We start from the raw sequence: 17,371 nt of genomic DNA on the forward strand, positions 1-17,371 counted from the left end.
TTCGTCCATTTTCAACATGTTGATTTTTTCCCTTTTTTAACAACAAACTTTTATATGATCTAATATCCGATTGATCTGATATTTAGTATACTGATTCCTTTGACAACAAAGTTATTATAAGCGAAACAACTCTATAACCAAGTCTTAAAACTGTAAGTATGTCCTTAAACATTATCCTGCATCAAGCAATTTTTCTACAAATTTACTGAAAATTTTGCTTCGACTCTTATACATTTATATTCTGATTATTCAGTTCAGACACCATAAAAGTGTTAATGCCCTTTTGTCCTAACGTTATAGAGCTACGTTTTTATGGATGTTGTCATCCTTGTTAAAAAAATCTAATTGTACGATAATAATTTAGCGGTTGCGCCCATTCCTTCTAGGGGCCTCGTAATGGAAACCGAAAACCATCTCAGGACCTGTGTGAAGCTTGCATAGGTAAAATAGAGAACTTAATCGGTTCAGTAACAGATCTACAGTATAGAATAGATCATGTATAAAGGACCTTTAACGTCTGCTAGGAAATTGTTTTCTGCTACTCTGAGACCAAATTGGCACAAGGTCCTCTAGTGTTTTACTCTAATGGTTCAGTATTCATTTAGATTTACAGTTATTGACATAAAAACAGCGTTGCGAAGCCGTTTGATTTTGATGCGGCATTTGCAGACGACTCAACAGAGTTACCAAAATAGAATTAATTAAAAAACCTTTTTTTTTAGCTAACCCGTAGCCGTTTTTAACGGCTCCACAAAGCTGCATAAAAAGCTTACTACTTTATATAATAGGATGTGCTTTGCTTTTTATAGATATTATAATTTTTTTTTAATCTACAAGAGGTTTCGTGATTATTGCAACATACTAACTAGGACTGGCAATCCGCCGAATTTTCGGGTCAGATTCAGATTCTTGCAAAAATCTGCTAAAATATTTTTGCGGATTCCAGCAGTATATTTAAAGGTCTTATAAATAAAATTTTTTTTGCCCCTACAGCGGCCATTTTCTAACCCTTCTTAACCTAACTCAAATAGGCATGAAAATGAAATACAAATTGTTTCAACTACACAAAACAACTAGCCTAAACTCATCTTAGGGCCAATATTTATATGCAATGTAAAGCACAACCTAATTGATTTAGCAGTTAGCAAAATCTTATAGGACCAATAGACAGCCAGACATATCGTTCTACTTTGTATTATAGAAAAAGAATAAAATTTTAATTTTATAATATATTTGTTCTGTATAAAGGGCAATTAAACCATCGGATTTATTATTATTCAAAGGGACAATTCTATGAAAATATTAGATTATCGGAATACTTTTCATAAAAACGTCCTTTTTTACGTTTGTATTAAGTCGACTTAAAACAATAATTATTGCTATTTCTTAAAAATTGGCTTTAATTAATTATAAAAATATACAATTGGTTGAGGAAAAAAAACTTGTTATACCCTATGTTATAGTATCTAATTGCGCCCTTATAATATCATTTACATTTGAAAACAACCAGTTTTTTTTGGTTACACGGCATAGTAAAATACACAGTCAAATTAATTAAAATTTCTTGGGATTTTTATAATAATCCTTTTTTTGTTAAAGAACATATTAAAATTAAAGCATACTGAATTAAACCTACATTAAAAGAAAGACCAAAATTCAAAAACGAAAGCATCAAATTTATTTAATTTTTTTCCATAAAATATATTTCAAATTACGTCAATTTTTAAAAATAAGATTCATGCTTTGAAAATAAAAACAAAATTTACGCAAATAGAGAATTTTTAACAAAATATGGCAAATTGTAAATAATTTCATTCCATTGCATTTAAAAATAAGTGATAAAAAAAACCCTAATTTTTTAATTAAGTACCTAGGTATGATTTAATATTGTTCTATCTAAGTTAAGTTTAAACATACCCTAATAAAAAATATAATATATATGATAAATAAAATATCCCATAATTTTTTAGCTTGTGACGGGTAACTTGAATGTATTATCTGGCACAGCAGTACACATGTACTATGGCCTCACAGTTATACTACATGTACTAAATAAGTACACTTCAGTAAAAATAACACAAAATTATAACATAAAAAAAAAGGAACAAATGCTTCATAATAATTTAAAAACATTTTGTCATTAGATAAAACAAATAGCAACCAAAAAACTTTGCTTATAACAGCACCAAAAAGTACATTTTATGTACTTTTATTATTACTATTAAAAGGTACGGATATTTTTTAACACTTTTTTGAGAAAAAAGTAGACATTATTACTTTCAAAACAACTGACGACAATTTTAGTTCATTTTTTTGTACATCAAAGTTAAAATTAATGAAAAAAATAATTTTTAATAATATTTTTGGTGCTAATACTAATGAAACTAATAATTAAAATAATAATAAAACAAGTATTATTCATAAAACTTGATAAAAATTCTTTGTAGGCCATTTATTTAAGTTTGATTGTAGAGTAGATATATTAATATCTTTCTGTGTGTGTGTGTGTGTTTTAGATTCTTAATTAGGTGTTTTTTAGTAACAAATATTCACTGATTTTTCTATTTTGACTTCAACATAATGTTTATTAATAATAAAACACACTAATCAAAACCTCTCTCTCTCTCTCTAAAAGGATTTTAAAACCTTTTTTTTATATTTTATTGAGCAGATTTGATAATGTCTTTTTTGTAACACAAAAAATTAACACACACACACACAATTTCACCAGTAAGAGAGGGAGTAGTCGCGTGTAGAGAGAGAGAGAGACTGCGCAGACATAATAGTAAAATAATAATAATAATAATAATGAGAGCCTACAACAAACAAATGAGAGTTGAATAATATTTTCTAGGATGGAACTTGGTTTTTCTAGATTATTGTACTCTTTAACAAAGTACATGTAGTACATATTTGTGTGTGTGTTTACATATTTTTATAAGATAGTCTTGTATAAGATTTTGTATAATAATAATAATAATAATATAATAATATTGGTACAGAGTAATTACCACTATTTAGTATCACAGCCAATAAGTATTGAGGTGGTCCACCCATTTCTCCCCCAGTATTTTTATGTACAAAACTGGTTGGTTATACAAAAAAGGTATTGAAATTAGAACAGGACTGCTAGGTCGAGCCCTGCGGGATCACATTTCTTTTTTTTAATATGTTAATACCTTTCTTGTCTCAGCAGTAATTATCACTTACTGATCGGTCCTGAGGGCAACCAGTTTTGGCTATTCATTTGGGGCGGCGTCGCCCCCCGCCCAGAGTGGGGCGGTAGGGGTCCCCCGCCCGGCCCCCCAGGGCCGCCTGGACCACCCCCCATACCACCTTGGCTTCTAGTGTTTGTGGCGTATAGCTGCTGCTGGAAAGTATGAAATTGTTGAGCATAGTTTGGGTCCGTTGTCACCGGGCCCGAGCCCCCCATGATTGGCGAATTTTTACTATAACCGCCGGGGCCGTTAGGCGGCATGCCGCCGCTGCCCGGCGGCCCACCAGGTCCGCCGCCAGCCCCGCTAGGCGGCAACGGCTGGTCCGGCATTCCGCCGCCGCCTATGGAGGGAGATTTTGAACTAGGTACCATCATATTGTTTGAGCCACTCATTGGCCCCCCCATGGGGCTTCCCATCGGCCCGTTGGGTCCCATATTGTTGCTGTTAGGTCCCATTGGTGAAGGCATTCCGCCCATTGGACTGCCCATCGGCCCAGAATTGTTCATCTGACTGCCAGGAGAGTTGGACATTGATCCCGGGCCCATAGGTCCATTAGGTCCTGGTCCCATTGGTCCGTTAGGTCCCATATTCGGTCCTCCACCGCCTGGGGGTCCTCCCATTGGTCCACCAGGTCCCATGGGTCGGCTGCCAGGTCCTCCTGGACCACTACTACTCATAGGCGGCATTCCTCCCGGACCTCTAGGTCCCATCGGGCCACCAGGACCCATAGGGCCCATCATCATATCACCGGAATACATACCTGGCCCCATGGGGCCGCCAGGTCCATTGTGAGACATCATTCCAGGGGGTCCATTACCCCCTCGGGGTCCCATCATCATACCATGTGGTCCTCCAGGTCCCATCGGCCCACCCGGACCCATTGGACCGCCTGGGCCCATTGGTCCGCCCATCATTCCGCCAGGTCCCATCGACATTCTTGGTCCGCCAGGTCCCATAGGTCCGTTCATGCCCATGGGGCCGTTCATTCCCATAGGTCCGTTCATTGAGCTCATCGGACCATTTGACATCATTGGCCCGTTTGGTCCCATCGGTCCGCCAGGTCCCATTGGACCCATAGGTCCCATACCCTTGTCCATACTGCTGTTGGCATACCGTAGGAATTCCAGGTTTGGCGCTCCTTTTGGACCTGATTGTGAGTTGGGTGGTCGGCTGGGCAGGTAGTTGATAGTGTTGGGTGCACTAGCCTTCACTGTGGCAAAGGTGCCACTGGACATACTGGAAGGAGTTGAGCCCATCGATGTCATAGGCCCCATCGGGCCCATTCCCATTGGACCATTCGGTCCCATCGGCCCCATAGGTCCACCAGGACCCATAGGCCCTCCCATCATTCCACCTGGTCCCATTGGTCCTCTGCCCATAGGACCATTAGGTCCCATCATCGGGCCGTTCGGGCCCATCGGCCCCCGTGGTCCATGGCCCATCGGTCCCATTGGACCGCCAGGTCCCATCATCCCCATAGGACCTCCCATGCTGTCCATCCCGGACGGAGACTCGTTGCCCATGCCTCCCATGGACGTAGGAACTGGATTGCCGTCAGGGCCGAGCATGGAGCCGCCCAGCGGGGAGTTCATCATGCCCGGCTCAAGGTTGCCCATGGAGCCTATGCCGCTGTCCGGCCCCGGGCCTATGCTGTTGGGCGTGCTGCACGGCGTCGACACTTGCGTCAGCTGCTGCGACATCTGGGCCATGGAGGAGATGGGATCGAATCCCTTGTTGTTGTTGGTCTGGCCCATGGACGAAGGTACTGATGTAGAAGTGGGTGTGCCAGGGTTGAGTGGCAGGCTGTCGGACGGTGCCATGTTTCCTGACATGTTCATGTGGTTGGGCGACATCCCGGGGTTGAAACGGCCGCCCGGACTGTTCGGCACTTGCTGCTGGGGAGGAAATCTAAAAAAAGGGAATTTATTAATGAAATATTTAGAAAACTTTATTTGAAATGGAATCTAAAAATTCTTATCATTATGTAGGCATTTATAAATTCAATTTAAAGTAGTAGATAATTGTTTGTCAGGTAAAATCTTGCTAACCTCTGAAGCGTTTATGTTCTCTATTTACGGGAGGCTTTACTTACATTGGTCCTAGAAACCTATCAGGCTATTTTCTCAAAAATAGAGCTCATTAGTGTTACTATTTTATTACATACTAGCGGCTTCGCTTTTAAGAGGTAATTTAAAAAAAATTAAGTACCCCCACTACTTTCTGTTAAAAAAAAAATAAGTACCCCCACTAAGGTGCCCCCACTACTTTCTATCTTTAAAAAAATGGGGGGGGGATTCTTTTGTTTTTGGGGGGGTTGATGGTGTCCCACCCCCCAAGAAAATAGCCTAAAACCACCACAAGACCAGTAGGTATATACCCTGAAGAGTAGAATCCGATCGGTTCAGTGGTTACCGAGATCTTAAGGGACGGACGGACAGACAGACAGACAGACAGACAGACGGACGGACAGACAGACGGACAGACATCATTCTACTTTGTATTATAGATATATTTCTTCTTTTGTTTTAAAAATTAAATCTTGTTTTACCTATTATTCTGTTGATTATGATCTCCGCCAGGTGAGGGGACGGGGAAACCGCCGCGGGACTTATCCGCGGAGGAGGGGTTGTTGTGTGGCCCCGGGTCTCCTGGGAACAATCCTCCCTGCTGGTCTGCACTGGTGGGGGTGTGGGGGGTGTGCCTGTCACCTGCATAGTAATCTAATATAATAATCATTAATATAATATCTACAAATCCTAAGCATAAATTTCAACGAATAAGAATCTTTAAGGAATCTATTTTTTTAAAAGTGGCTTGTTGTCTGTTTATAAGATTTATAAAATGTCCATTAATCCTATTTTTTTTATGAGTTATGAGCATAAATAATATCTACCAAATAAAATAAATGAAAAGTAAATATCTGATTGTCTTGCTATATTGTTTATAATTTTCTTTTTTTACTATTTAAATCTTTTAAGTGAAAATCACTTGTTTTTTTAAGTTAATTTCAGTTAACCATATAATAATTCTATCTAACAATCTATGTAATTTTATATCTTTTATATGCCATCTACTTACCTCTAAATTTTCCTATCTCCGGAAAACTTCCAAAAACTATCTATTATAAAAACTAACACTTTCTGTTATTGTTATTTTATCGATCTCAATAACCATATGTAACTTTCCATCCCAGAACTACATATCTGACTAACTATCTATTTGTATATATATCAGGATTTGACTATCTACCTATGTTATTACCTGGATACTTAGGTGGTTGCTGGTTATCTTGAGGTGTGTGTGGACCGGGGGTGCCCGGTCCTTTATTCCCGTTGTCGCCGCCAGGACCGGGAGTTGTTCGATCATGACCGCCAAGTCTAAAAATGTAAAAAATTGAGCTTTAATAAAAATTTAATTTTAGTTTTAAACATGAAAATAATGCCTTCTAAAAAAATACAGTAGGTATGTTAACTTGTTAAGTCATAAAAACATTCCCTTTCTATCTAAAAAAAATTCTAAAACTATAAGCTCAGTAAAAGTGAAAATCCAAAATAGGAAAGAGATATGGGCAGTTGGGCACCAATTATTAGGGGTCCAAGAAAAGCTCCATGTAGAACCCCATTAAAAAATGTACGACACACGAAACTTATTGGAGACCAATATTTTGAAGGTTCCAAGGGTCTACAAATTACGAGGTAGCATAAAAGCATTTTCTTTGATTTGAAAATAAAAAATAATTTTTTTATTACACAATCTTTGCCTGCAAGTCTTTATTATCACATGTTTACTGGCCAAAAAGCATTGCTTGTTAACAAAACCAAGCAAAAACTACTTACGAAGGTGAGACAAGATCCGCGTCTCTGAGTGATGTGTTTGGTTGTTTCTGGATGGTCAGCTCCTGCCCGTCCAGCAGTGGGAACTGGATTTGCTGCGGGGAGGGGACAGGCATCAGGTTGGCCTCCTTCGCGGAGTGCTTGTACCTGCAACACAATAAATCATCATATTATTAAGAATTCCTTTAACTATAATTAAAGTCGGTCCGCCCGTTCGTCCATAACATTCTTGTTGTTGTATTGGCTGCTCATAGTCCATATTCGTGTCCAGGTTGTCATCAGTAGGTGGGGGAGGGGAGGCTTATGGGGGGGGCTCTGGAGGGGGGCGTTGAAGAGGAGGGAGGCTGGTGAAACTGGGGTGTGATGATAGGAAGGCAGCTACGAGGGTGGGATTTTGCCAGAGGTCAATGGGATTTAGGTTGGTGGGGTTATTAGGGCAGGAAAAGAGGTGTTGGACTGTTTCAGGGGTAGGATTGTTGGGGCAGGATGGGCAGTTGGGTGAAAGAGAAGCGTTGATGGAATGCAGGTAACTTTGGAGCTTAGGACAATAATTGGATCTTAATTGGGAGAGGATGGTTCTGTAGTGCCTAGGAAGTTGGATCTCAGAGGGGTTGATGTTGGGAGGGGCATGATTAAGGACAGGATTAGGGGGGTAGGAGTTGATGGCTTGGGTAACTGCAGAGGTGTGGAGTCGGGAGATGGTGGATTTGTAATTTGCAGGGAGGAGAGTGTTGTCAGGGGTGAGAAAAGGTTGGAGATTCGGGAGGAACATGGATTGGAGGGTGGATTTCTTGGATCTAGGACCAGGAGGGGTTGTGACATTGGGGAAGGATGGGTGGGAAGGACGGAGGGAGGAGGCCAGGTACTGGGAGCATAAAAGGGAGAGGTGGTTCCGTACTGGTAGGATTTTAGTTTCTTGGTGGAGGTGGCTGATGGGGGATTTTTTGGTGGAACCAGTACAGATGCGGAGGGCTTGGTTTTGGAGGACTTGGAGTTTGTCAATGTTGTTTTTGGAGGTGTTAGGAAACCAGACAGGACAGGCATAGGTGGTGATGGGGCGGAGGAGGGTGTTGTAAGTGGTGAGGAGGGTCTCCTTCTGGTGGCCCCATTTGGTGCCAGCCAGACATTTAAGGATTCTGAGGCGGGAGGAAATTTTAGAGGAAATGGTGGAGACATGGGAACTGAAATTGAAAAAGGTGTCAAAGGTAACTCCAAGGATCTTAGGGGTTTTCTCAAGGGGGAGGATGGAGCCGTTAATTTGGACTTGAGGATGGAGGTTGGATTGGTGCTTACGGTCAGGAGTGAAAAGGGTGACAGTGGATTTGTTGGGGGCGATGGAGAGGCCATTGGTGGAGGCCCAGTCAGCGATTGAGGAGAGGTGGGAGTTGATGGATTCAACTGACTGGGGGATGTCAGGGGAGGAGTGGAAGGAGTTGAGGTCGTCGGCATAGGAGGAGGTGGTGGCAGGGGGGATGTGGGGGGCATCTGCTATGTAGAAGTTGAAAAGGACGGGGGAAATAACAGAGCCTTGGGGGACACCAGTGTGGACAATTCTGGGGGAGGAGTTGGTATTTTGGTAGGAGCAGAAGGCCATTCTGCCACGCAGGTAGCAGGACAGCCATCTGATGATGTTTGGATGGAGGTTTGAAGAGGAGATTTTTTGGAGAAGGAGATGGATTGGGATGCAGTCGAAGGCTTTGGAAAGGTCAATGGAGGCTACGGTTGTGCGGCTGGGGGGGAGGTTTTGGTTGAAACCGTTAGCAATGGAGGTGGAAAGGTTAAGGAGTGAGGATGTGGTGGAGTGGAGGGGTTTGAAGCCATGTTGAGAGGGGTGGGTGGAGAGGGATTGTTTAAGGTATGGGAGAAGGAGGCGTTCAAGGACTTTAGCTGCAGGACAGAGGAGGGAGATTGGGCGGTAGGAGGTGGAAAGGTCAGGGGGTTTACCAGGTTTGAGGAGGGCAATAATTTTGGAGAGCTTCCAAATGGCAGGGATATTAGCAGCGGAAATGGAGAGGTTGAAGAGTTTGGTAAGGAGAGATGCCATTTGGACCAAGGTGTTTGAGGTGGAGGATGTTGAGGTGATCAGGGCCAAGTGCAGATGAATTTGAGGAATTTTTAATAGCTTCAAGGACAAGGGCAGGTGTGAAAGGTTGGAAATCTCTGTTGAGGCGGTGGCGGTGTCTAATTTTGCGGATAATTTTTCTGGAGAAAGGGTTGGAGGTGTGGCGGGAGACAGAGGTGAATTGTTTGGTGAAGGATTCAGCAATGTGGGCGTGGGAGGTGTGAACTTTGTTGTTGAAGGAAATGGGTTGGTTGGAAGGAGGGGAATTGTTTTTGCCAGAAAGGGATTTGAGGAGGGACCAGAATTTGGAAGGGTTGGTTCTATGGTCGGATTTGGAAAGGGTTTCTTGCCATTTTTTGTTGGAGTGTTGGTTTACTATTGAGGAAATTTGTTCATTGAGGATTTGGATTTGAGGATCATGGGGGTTAATTTCTCTTAAGGAGTCTCTTTGCTGGATAAGGGGCTTAGCAGACTGGGGGAGGGAGGGATTGGAGTTTTTGATGAAGCCAGCAGGGACTGTGTGTTTGGAGGCAGTTTGGAGGATTTGGCGGAAGGTGGCTTCACCTTGGGAGCAGGAGGAGGGTTCAGGAAGATCTTCAAAGAGGGTTTCAGTTTCAAGGGTGAAGGTGTCCCAATCTGCTTTACGGAAGTTGTGGAAAGTTTTGACAGGGCGGGGGTTTCTGTTGATTTCAGGAAGGGAGAGGAGGATGGGGAGATGATCAGAACGGAGGGTGGTGAGGGTGTGCCAGGAAAAGTCAAGGGCAAGGTGGGCAGAGCAAAGGGAAAGGTCGGGGGAGGTGGGTTGGCCGTTGGGGGGGAGGCGGGTGGGGGAGTCCTCGTTGAGGAGGCAGAGGCTGCTCTCATTGAGAGCTTCCAGCAGAGCCTCCCCACGATTCATGGCAGATTGGTCAAGGGTGATGGAGTTCCAGGCAGGGTTGTGGGCATTGAAATCACCGACTAGGATAAGGTCATTTGGGTTGTCAAAGAGGAGGTTAAAGTCAGGGGTGTATTGGGGGGGACAGGAAGAATGTGGAGGAAGGTAAAGGTTGATGATTTGTGTAGGAGAGCCATTGCGGGAAATTTGGATACCATCGATCTCAAGGGGGCCATTGGAAAGGTGATTGAGGTCAAGGTGGGTGAAGGGGATGTCATCGGCAATAAGGAAGGCTATTCCTCCACCAGGTCGGTCTTGACGATCCTTCCTGAGAAAGTTATAGCCAGGGAGGGGTTTGGGATTGGATTTGCTGGAGAGTTTGGTTTCTTGGAGGCAGGTGATGGGGATGTTATGGGTAGAAATAAGGTTGTGGAGTTCATCTTGGGTGGTAAGGAGGCCATTACAATTGAATTGAAGGACAAAAGGTTTACCAGGAGGTTTTCGGGGGGCAGGGGTGGGTGGAGGAGGGGGCGGGGGTGAAGGAGGAGCTGCAGGGGAAGGAGGGGTAGACGGGGAGCTAGGTGATGGGAGGGGTGTAGGGGGAGATAAGTTAGGAGAGGGAGGGGGTGAGGTTGGGGGGGAGCAGGAAGGGCAGAACCAGAAAGGGGAGTAGTGGGTGGCAGATGGGAGGAGGGAGCATTTAGGGTGGATCCATTGGAGGCAGGAGTTACATTGGAAGGAGCCAGTGGATTTTGTAACACCTAAGGAACAGACTGTACATGGGAATTTAGGACCGCGGGGTTTGGATGGGGGTGTTGGTGGTTGTGGGGAGATAGGTGAAAAGGGAGTTGTTGAGGCAGAAATGCAGGGTGGGCAGGACCAGTTGGAATTGTAATCGGATTTGGATGGAAGGAGGGAACATTTAGGATGAACCCAAAGTTGGCAGGAGTTGCAGAGGAAGGCACCAGTGGAGCGGGTAATATTGCGGGAGCAGGTAGAACAGGGGTATTTGGGGCCAGGATTCGGGTGGATGTCGCCAGAGAGGATGAGGGGAGGAGGGGGAGGGATGTTGGATGTGGTTATGGAGGGTTGGAGTTGAAAGGCCTCCAAGGCCTCCAGAGCTTAGGCATGTTTTAAGCGTTAAACCAACTCTAGAGAAAGCATTAAAAACATATTGATTTTTTCTACTTTTTAATAAAAAAAATTATGTGATATAACTAGTTGATTTTTGGAATAATGATGCATAGAACAACAAAGTACGATGTTTTAAGCAAAGAATATCTATAATTAAATCCTAAAAGGTAAATGTGCCCCTTCACAGTATCCTGTATTTAAACAATTTTGTTTAGCTTATGTTCAGAAAATTAGTTTGGGGTCAGATGCCGACGCAAAAGCAGTTGGAACACAGAGGTTGTTTTTATTGAAGATCGTTTGCTGAACTAAATTGTGAGAAAAATATCATTAAAATATTTGTAAAGGATATAAAACGTGTTTTAAAAGGTTTTAAAACGGAATTTTTATATCCTTATGTAAGGTTTCTTCTATTACGTTAACAGAGAATGATATTGTTTATTTAAATTCTTTTAAAGCTTCATTTTACAAGAGAAACTAAATTACCTTCCATGCTCCGTTGGTAATATAAATGTAGTAAGTATAAATGACCAAATCCGACCTTATTATTGGTTAGAAAAAGTACACATTTTGGTACAAATAGACAATTATTTATCATTAAATCAACACAATTAAACATTTGAATATACTAGGATAAACCTTTTAAAGAAAATGTCGAAAAATATAGTTATCAGAATAGAACAAAATCTGCTAGAAATTAAGTTTTTAGTTTTACATGTTGTAGTCCTTGATTGACCACAGGGGTGTATATTCTTTACAAGATTTTTTTTGCTGCAAAATATTTCATTTTTTTCCCCCAATCCTATTATATAAAGTAGTAAGCGTTTTTTGTCTGTCCCGAAAGATCTCGCTAACCGCTGAAACGATATTGTTCTCCTTTACAGTGAAGCTTCTTATAGGTCCTGGGAAGGTTTTAAACCAATTTTGGGGAGGGTGTCTTCACCCCCCCCCCGCCCCCCAATAAATATTTTTTTTTACTCTTTTGAAACTCAAATTTAAAATGGATGAGGTCGACCCCCTCCTACCTTAAGTGCCCCTAGAGGCTTCTAGGGGGGGGGGGGGGGGGGGGCGTAGCCACTAGTACTCTATATCTTATATTCAAGGAGGGGAAAACAATAGAAAATTTCTTTAGAACTGCTCCTCCCCCCACTCCCCCCTTTAGCAGGGTAATCCATGCAGGAATAATACAACCCTGATGAATATCTAGGATAACACATCTATTTGTGAGATAACTTACCCTCCAGGTCCTGGTGGCATCCGCTGGTTGTACATTCCTCCAGGTGGGCCTCCTCCAGGTCCTCCATCTACAACAAATTATTAAAAATAAGTCATAATTCAAGAAATTTATGTGTGATGTACAATTGATTTGAAAAAAAACTGGTGCTTTCACGGTTAGGGTCTGTTGAGCATTAATTACTCCCCCACCCACGGGGAAGGGGTATTTTGCCCTGCAGAAGCCCTAACCTAGAAGACCTAGTGCCCAATATAAAATAAATAAACAAAAACAACAAAAACTACCTCCCTCCTCACGGACGTCCAATGGTTGAGGAAACGGGGGATTACCCTCCCCAAATGAATTTTCGATTTTTATCTTTACCCCCAAATAAAAAAAGGTTGGACATCCTTGCCTCAATGATACAAAGATTACCCCCCCCCCCAAAGTGAACTTTCAATTTTCATTTTAAAACAAAATTCGAATGGGGGGAAAGGAAGTATTAGTGCTCTGTAGGGTGATTTTAGTGAAAGCACCGAAAAACCTAATTAAATTCAAAAGCTTAAAGAATAAATGTAAAATATTTTAGAATTTAAAATAAAATTTCTCTTACAAAAAGAAATATTTATTATTTAAATAGAAATTTCCATAGAATAAAAAGAGGTTTCATGTAATTTTCTTTAAATAGCATACAGGAATTATTTAGAAGAAAAGTTTTAATTTTTGATCTAAAATATTGGAATATAATTGATTTTTTAGGGGAATATTCATGAAGAAAAGGTGAACAATTGAGAACAATAAAATAGCCTAAAACATTCCCGTGAGATATTCCAAGCTTTTTTACAATAAACAACTCAATCTTTTATGTGGTTTGTTATATCTATAAGGACAAATTTAATATATTTACTTATGAATGAAAAATCAGGGTTTTTTTTAGAGTACTATGGTTCAAACTGTTAACTTATCCTTCATGAAATAATCCCCTTTTTAGAATAAAAATAAAAAAGTTCCGTACCAAAATCCATACCTCCTAGCACAGGCGAGGACATGGGCTGGTTACACGACACAGGCGTGCCGGGGTTCGAGCCCATGGGCCGGGGCGAATTTATCATTCCCGCCCCGACAGGACTCGACATTGGTAACGAAGTTGCAGGCGAGTGTGGATGGCCGGGCGACGCGCCGGGTGGCGGCGGTTTTCCGCCAGGATAAGGCGGGGGCGGACCGGGCATACGTCCGCCGCCAGGTCCCATCATGCCGCGCGGACCCATAGGGCCCATCGGTCCGCCGGGGCCCATTGGCCCCCCAGGTCCCATTGGTCCGCCCGGGCCCATTGGCCCTCCAGGACCCATTGGGCCGCCCATCGGTCCGCCTGGTCCCATTGGACCCATAGGGCCCATCATTCCCATTCCGCCGCCGTTTTTCTTATTCTTTTCCGCGTAGAATTGTTGCTGCATCTTCTGCCAATCAAGCTGGGCCTGGATGGAGGTGGAGGTAGGCCCGCCAGGGCCCATCATTCCCGGACCCATTGGTCCGCCCGGTCCCATAGGGCCCATTGGTCCGCCAGGTCCCATAGGGCCGTTGGGGCCCATCATGCGCGGGCCCATTGGTCCCATCATGCCTCTGGGGCCGTCAGGGCCCATGTAGCCGCGTGGCCCGTCAGGTCCCATCATCCCGTGCGGTCCATCCATCATTCCCATGGGGCCTCCTGAAAAATTATTTAACAATAAGTTTGATATTAAAATATTTATATAGTATCAAAATCTTAGTCTGAGTTCAATCTTTATAAAATCTGGTTATTTTTTGTAGAAAGTTATAAGGTAAATATTATACCTACCTAATTTGATTGATAAAATAATTTTGTAAAGTTTTTGTTGATAAAAAACAATTTTGTGAGAACAAGAAATGGTTACAATCATAAGCAGGTCACAAGTGAGTTTAAGGGGAACTCCCCCCTCCCCTCCTATATTAAAATAAAACAAGGATGACAACATCCATAAAAGCGAAGCTCCGAAATGGTATGACAGACGAACATTAACTCTTGTAGGGTGTCAAAACTGAATACCCAAACAAAAAATAAATATTTTAGTTGACAAAATTATACCTACGTAAATTCGTTGCAAAACTTCTTAAATACAGAATTATGTTTAAGGACATACTGACATTATTAGGACTTGATTAAAGAGATGCTTCGCTTATAATATTGTACCTTATTGTTGTAGGAATCAGTACTCCAAAAATCAGATCAATCGGATAATTACATCACATAAACAATTGCTGTTAAAAAAAGTAAAAAATCAACAATTTAAAAATGGACGTACGGACATTCTGGTAATGATTATAGAGTTGCTACGCTTTCTAAATTGTACCTAACTTCTACAGGAATCATCCTTTATCTACCAATGTCTGTACATGCCCCTATTTACGATTACATCCCCTAAAGTCTACCCCCCCCCCCCACTCCCCCCGAACAAATGTCTGTCTACGCCCCTAGTTACAATGATTCTGGAAAGAAAATGCAATCCTATTTGGGTCAAGTTTGTGCACTAACACACTGGCATACAAAGTGGACAAAATTCTAACCCCCCCCCCCCACTCACACACAAAATAAATATTTGATTCATTAACTTTTGTTTTTTAGAGATGGAGGGGACATTGGACTGGCAATTACATTGCATTGGTACCCAAAAACTTTCGTTCATTCATTAAATTAAAAAAATTGGGGACTTTCATGAGATCTTGATTGGAAGTGTATACTGGCAGTCTCCAAACTTTTCCAGCTAGGTATCATTTAAATCTGCAGAAGAGAAAATTTAGTCTATCATAATTGGGGATGTACATCAATTTATCGCCCATTGTCTTATCCCTTTATATCCCTGTTGAAATAAAAAAATAATTCATTAAAAAATATTTTTGACCACCAGAATATAGTTTTAACCCATTGTATTATGGCACAATATCGAGGATATCCAACTTTTCATTCCCTTACATTTTATACTAACAAAAAATCTACAAAAATAAGTTCTTTTTTCATTTACTGGAATACCTAGGTATCTTTTATCTATTATAAATTCAAAAATTAAAAAGGGGTAGGATGATTCGCTTTAGCTGAATGATAAGAAATTTCTCTCGATCGATATGGCTCTACTTTAAAACAGAGAAGCTTCTTAAAGGTCACTGGAAGGTTTTCATCTATTTTTTGAAAGGTACTTCAACCTTACCCATTATTCAATTAAATTTAAAAAAAACCTTACCTCCAAAAATTGTTTAACTATTTTTAAATTGTAATTATGGTGCCGGATACCCCTTTCCCCCACAATTCTCTTTAAATTCTCCATAAAGGCCTCTAGAGACGAAGGATTTAATTTTGGACGTTTTAGGAAATATATTTTTGGGAACAGCATTTAGTTGATTGAGCAAAATTCCTACATTTTTTTCCTTATCCTATTTTCTACATTAAATATATCAGATTTTTCATTAAGAAATTTTATGTCCTTAGCTGGGTAAAATCTTTTCTAAGTTCGCATTATTATAACTCTTATTTATCTATTAATAATGCTTTCAATCTATCTATGTATATTAAAACAATAGCATTATCTATCAACCCATATAGTTTATCTATCCATCTATATTTGTACAAGCGGCTGTGCTCCAAGCATCTAGGGACTCTTCATTCAAAGGAGGCTTAAGAATAGCCTTAAACCAACCAAAGGATAAGATCTAAAATTTAGATAGCTTAAAACCATCCCGTAATCTATGCAGGGACAAGGGAATGTCTGTCTGACAAACAATTCTATTAAATTCATGCCAATTTATCACGAAACCTCACCAAGTATGTAATGTTATGAATGGTGCAACTATTACAAAAAAGGGATCTTAGTATAATACATAAGGGTATTCATAAGGGTACTTCACTAAACCTCATGAGAATAGTGTACACTATTAAATAATAAAATAGCAGACGGATTCATAAAAACATCTTACTAAACAAGTCAGATGTAGGGAGATTAAAAAAATATTTTTAAATATTTCCTAAAATTAAAATCTTTAAATTTTTTTCTTATCCATAAAATTTGTAACTGTTTAAAGACAAAAAACAAAATATTTTGACAAATTTTTACTTCGACTCATTTTTAAACACCACAATTAACCCCTTAGAGCAAGTTTAGGCATAAGTTTCAAATTGATTCAATAACTAAAAACATCTTACTTTAAAGTTAAAAATAAAATTCATTGTTCATTTCTTATTAAAACAAGGATGACAACATTCATAAAAGCGAAGCTCTGAAATGGAAAGACAAATGGACATTAACAGTGTCAGAACTGAATAAACTGAATATTAATGCATATGTCTTTACAAAATTCTAAGTAAATTTGTTGCAAAACTGATTAAATACATGTTACGGTTTTAGAACATACTGATATTTTTAGAACTTGATTTTAGAGATGCTTTGCTTATGTATTTTGTTGTAATACGAATCAGAATTCAAAAAATTAGATGACTAGGATAATTTTAACATACAAAAATTGTTGTAAAAAAAGTAAAAAATCAGCTTGTTTTAAATGAACATACGGACTTTCTAGTAACGATTATAGAGTTGCTGCTCTTTCTAAATCGTACCTAACTGCTATGGGAATTAGCATGTAAAACTTGAAATCGATAGGACAATTCTAACCTTTTTAAATTATCAAACAAAGCTAACTGTAACGGATGGACGTACAGATGGATGCACGGACCGACCCTAATCATGGAAAAGCTTTGCTTTTAAAAAATAATAACCATAAATCATACAATACTAAATCTATTTGACGATCAACTTAATTTAAAATAAACATAAAAAAACATATATTGGTGCCTTACAACAAAGTTGCCTATGAAGCACTGATTCTCCCCCCCCCCCCCCCCCCTCCCATATTTAAAATATATCTGCTGGTTTCCTTAATGCTATACCTAAAGCACTCCCGCCCCTTTGATCGTTTACAGTTTGTTTTAAAATTAATGGTAGGGAAAGGAGGATTCTGTGCTCCACTAGGCACTTTGGG

The 17,371-nt window shown here is 40.6% G+C and overlaps 1 protein-coding gene across 17 annotated transcripts in view; it reads right to left on the minus strand.

The window, feature by feature from the left end:
* Positions 1-1,214: 1,214 nt before the first annotated feature.
* LOC145313047 (uncharacterized) overlaps positions 1,215-17,371 on the minus strand; it is a 154,599-nt gene continuing 138,442 nt past the window's right edge. For 6 of the 17 annotated variants that reach the window (XM_080152302.1, XM_080152293.1, XM_080152289.1 and 3 more), the window contains 7 exons: positions 13,347-14,036; positions 12,356-12,422; positions 7,055-7,198; positions 6,480-6,595; positions 5,767-5,938; positions 1,871-5,126; positions 1,215-1,584 (listed from right to left, as the gene is read on the minus strand). In XM_080152302.1, the coding sequence (XP_080008428.1) occupies positions 3,203-5,126; positions 5,767-5,938; positions 6,480-6,595; positions 7,055-7,198; positions 12,356-12,422; positions 13,347-14,036 (3,113 nt within the window). In that variant the 3' untranslated portion in view covers positions 1,215-1,584; positions 1,871-3,202. The remainder of the gene's footprint in view (positions 1,585-1,870; positions 5,127-5,766; positions 5,939-6,479; positions 6,596-7,054; positions 7,199-12,355; positions 12,423-13,346; positions 14,037-17,371) is intronic. The other 11 variants (XM_080152299.1, XM_080152298.1, XM_080152297.1 and 8 more) reach the window with 8 other exon arrangements.

This window comes from Acartia tonsa, chromosome 3 (assembly GCF_053477335.1).
Source record: "Acartia tonsa isolate MP-2025a chromosome 3, ASM5347733v1, whole genome shotgun sequence".
NCBI classification, from domain to species: domain Eukaryota; kingdom Metazoa; phylum Arthropoda; class Copepoda; order Calanoida; family Acartiidae; genus Acartia; species Acartia tonsa.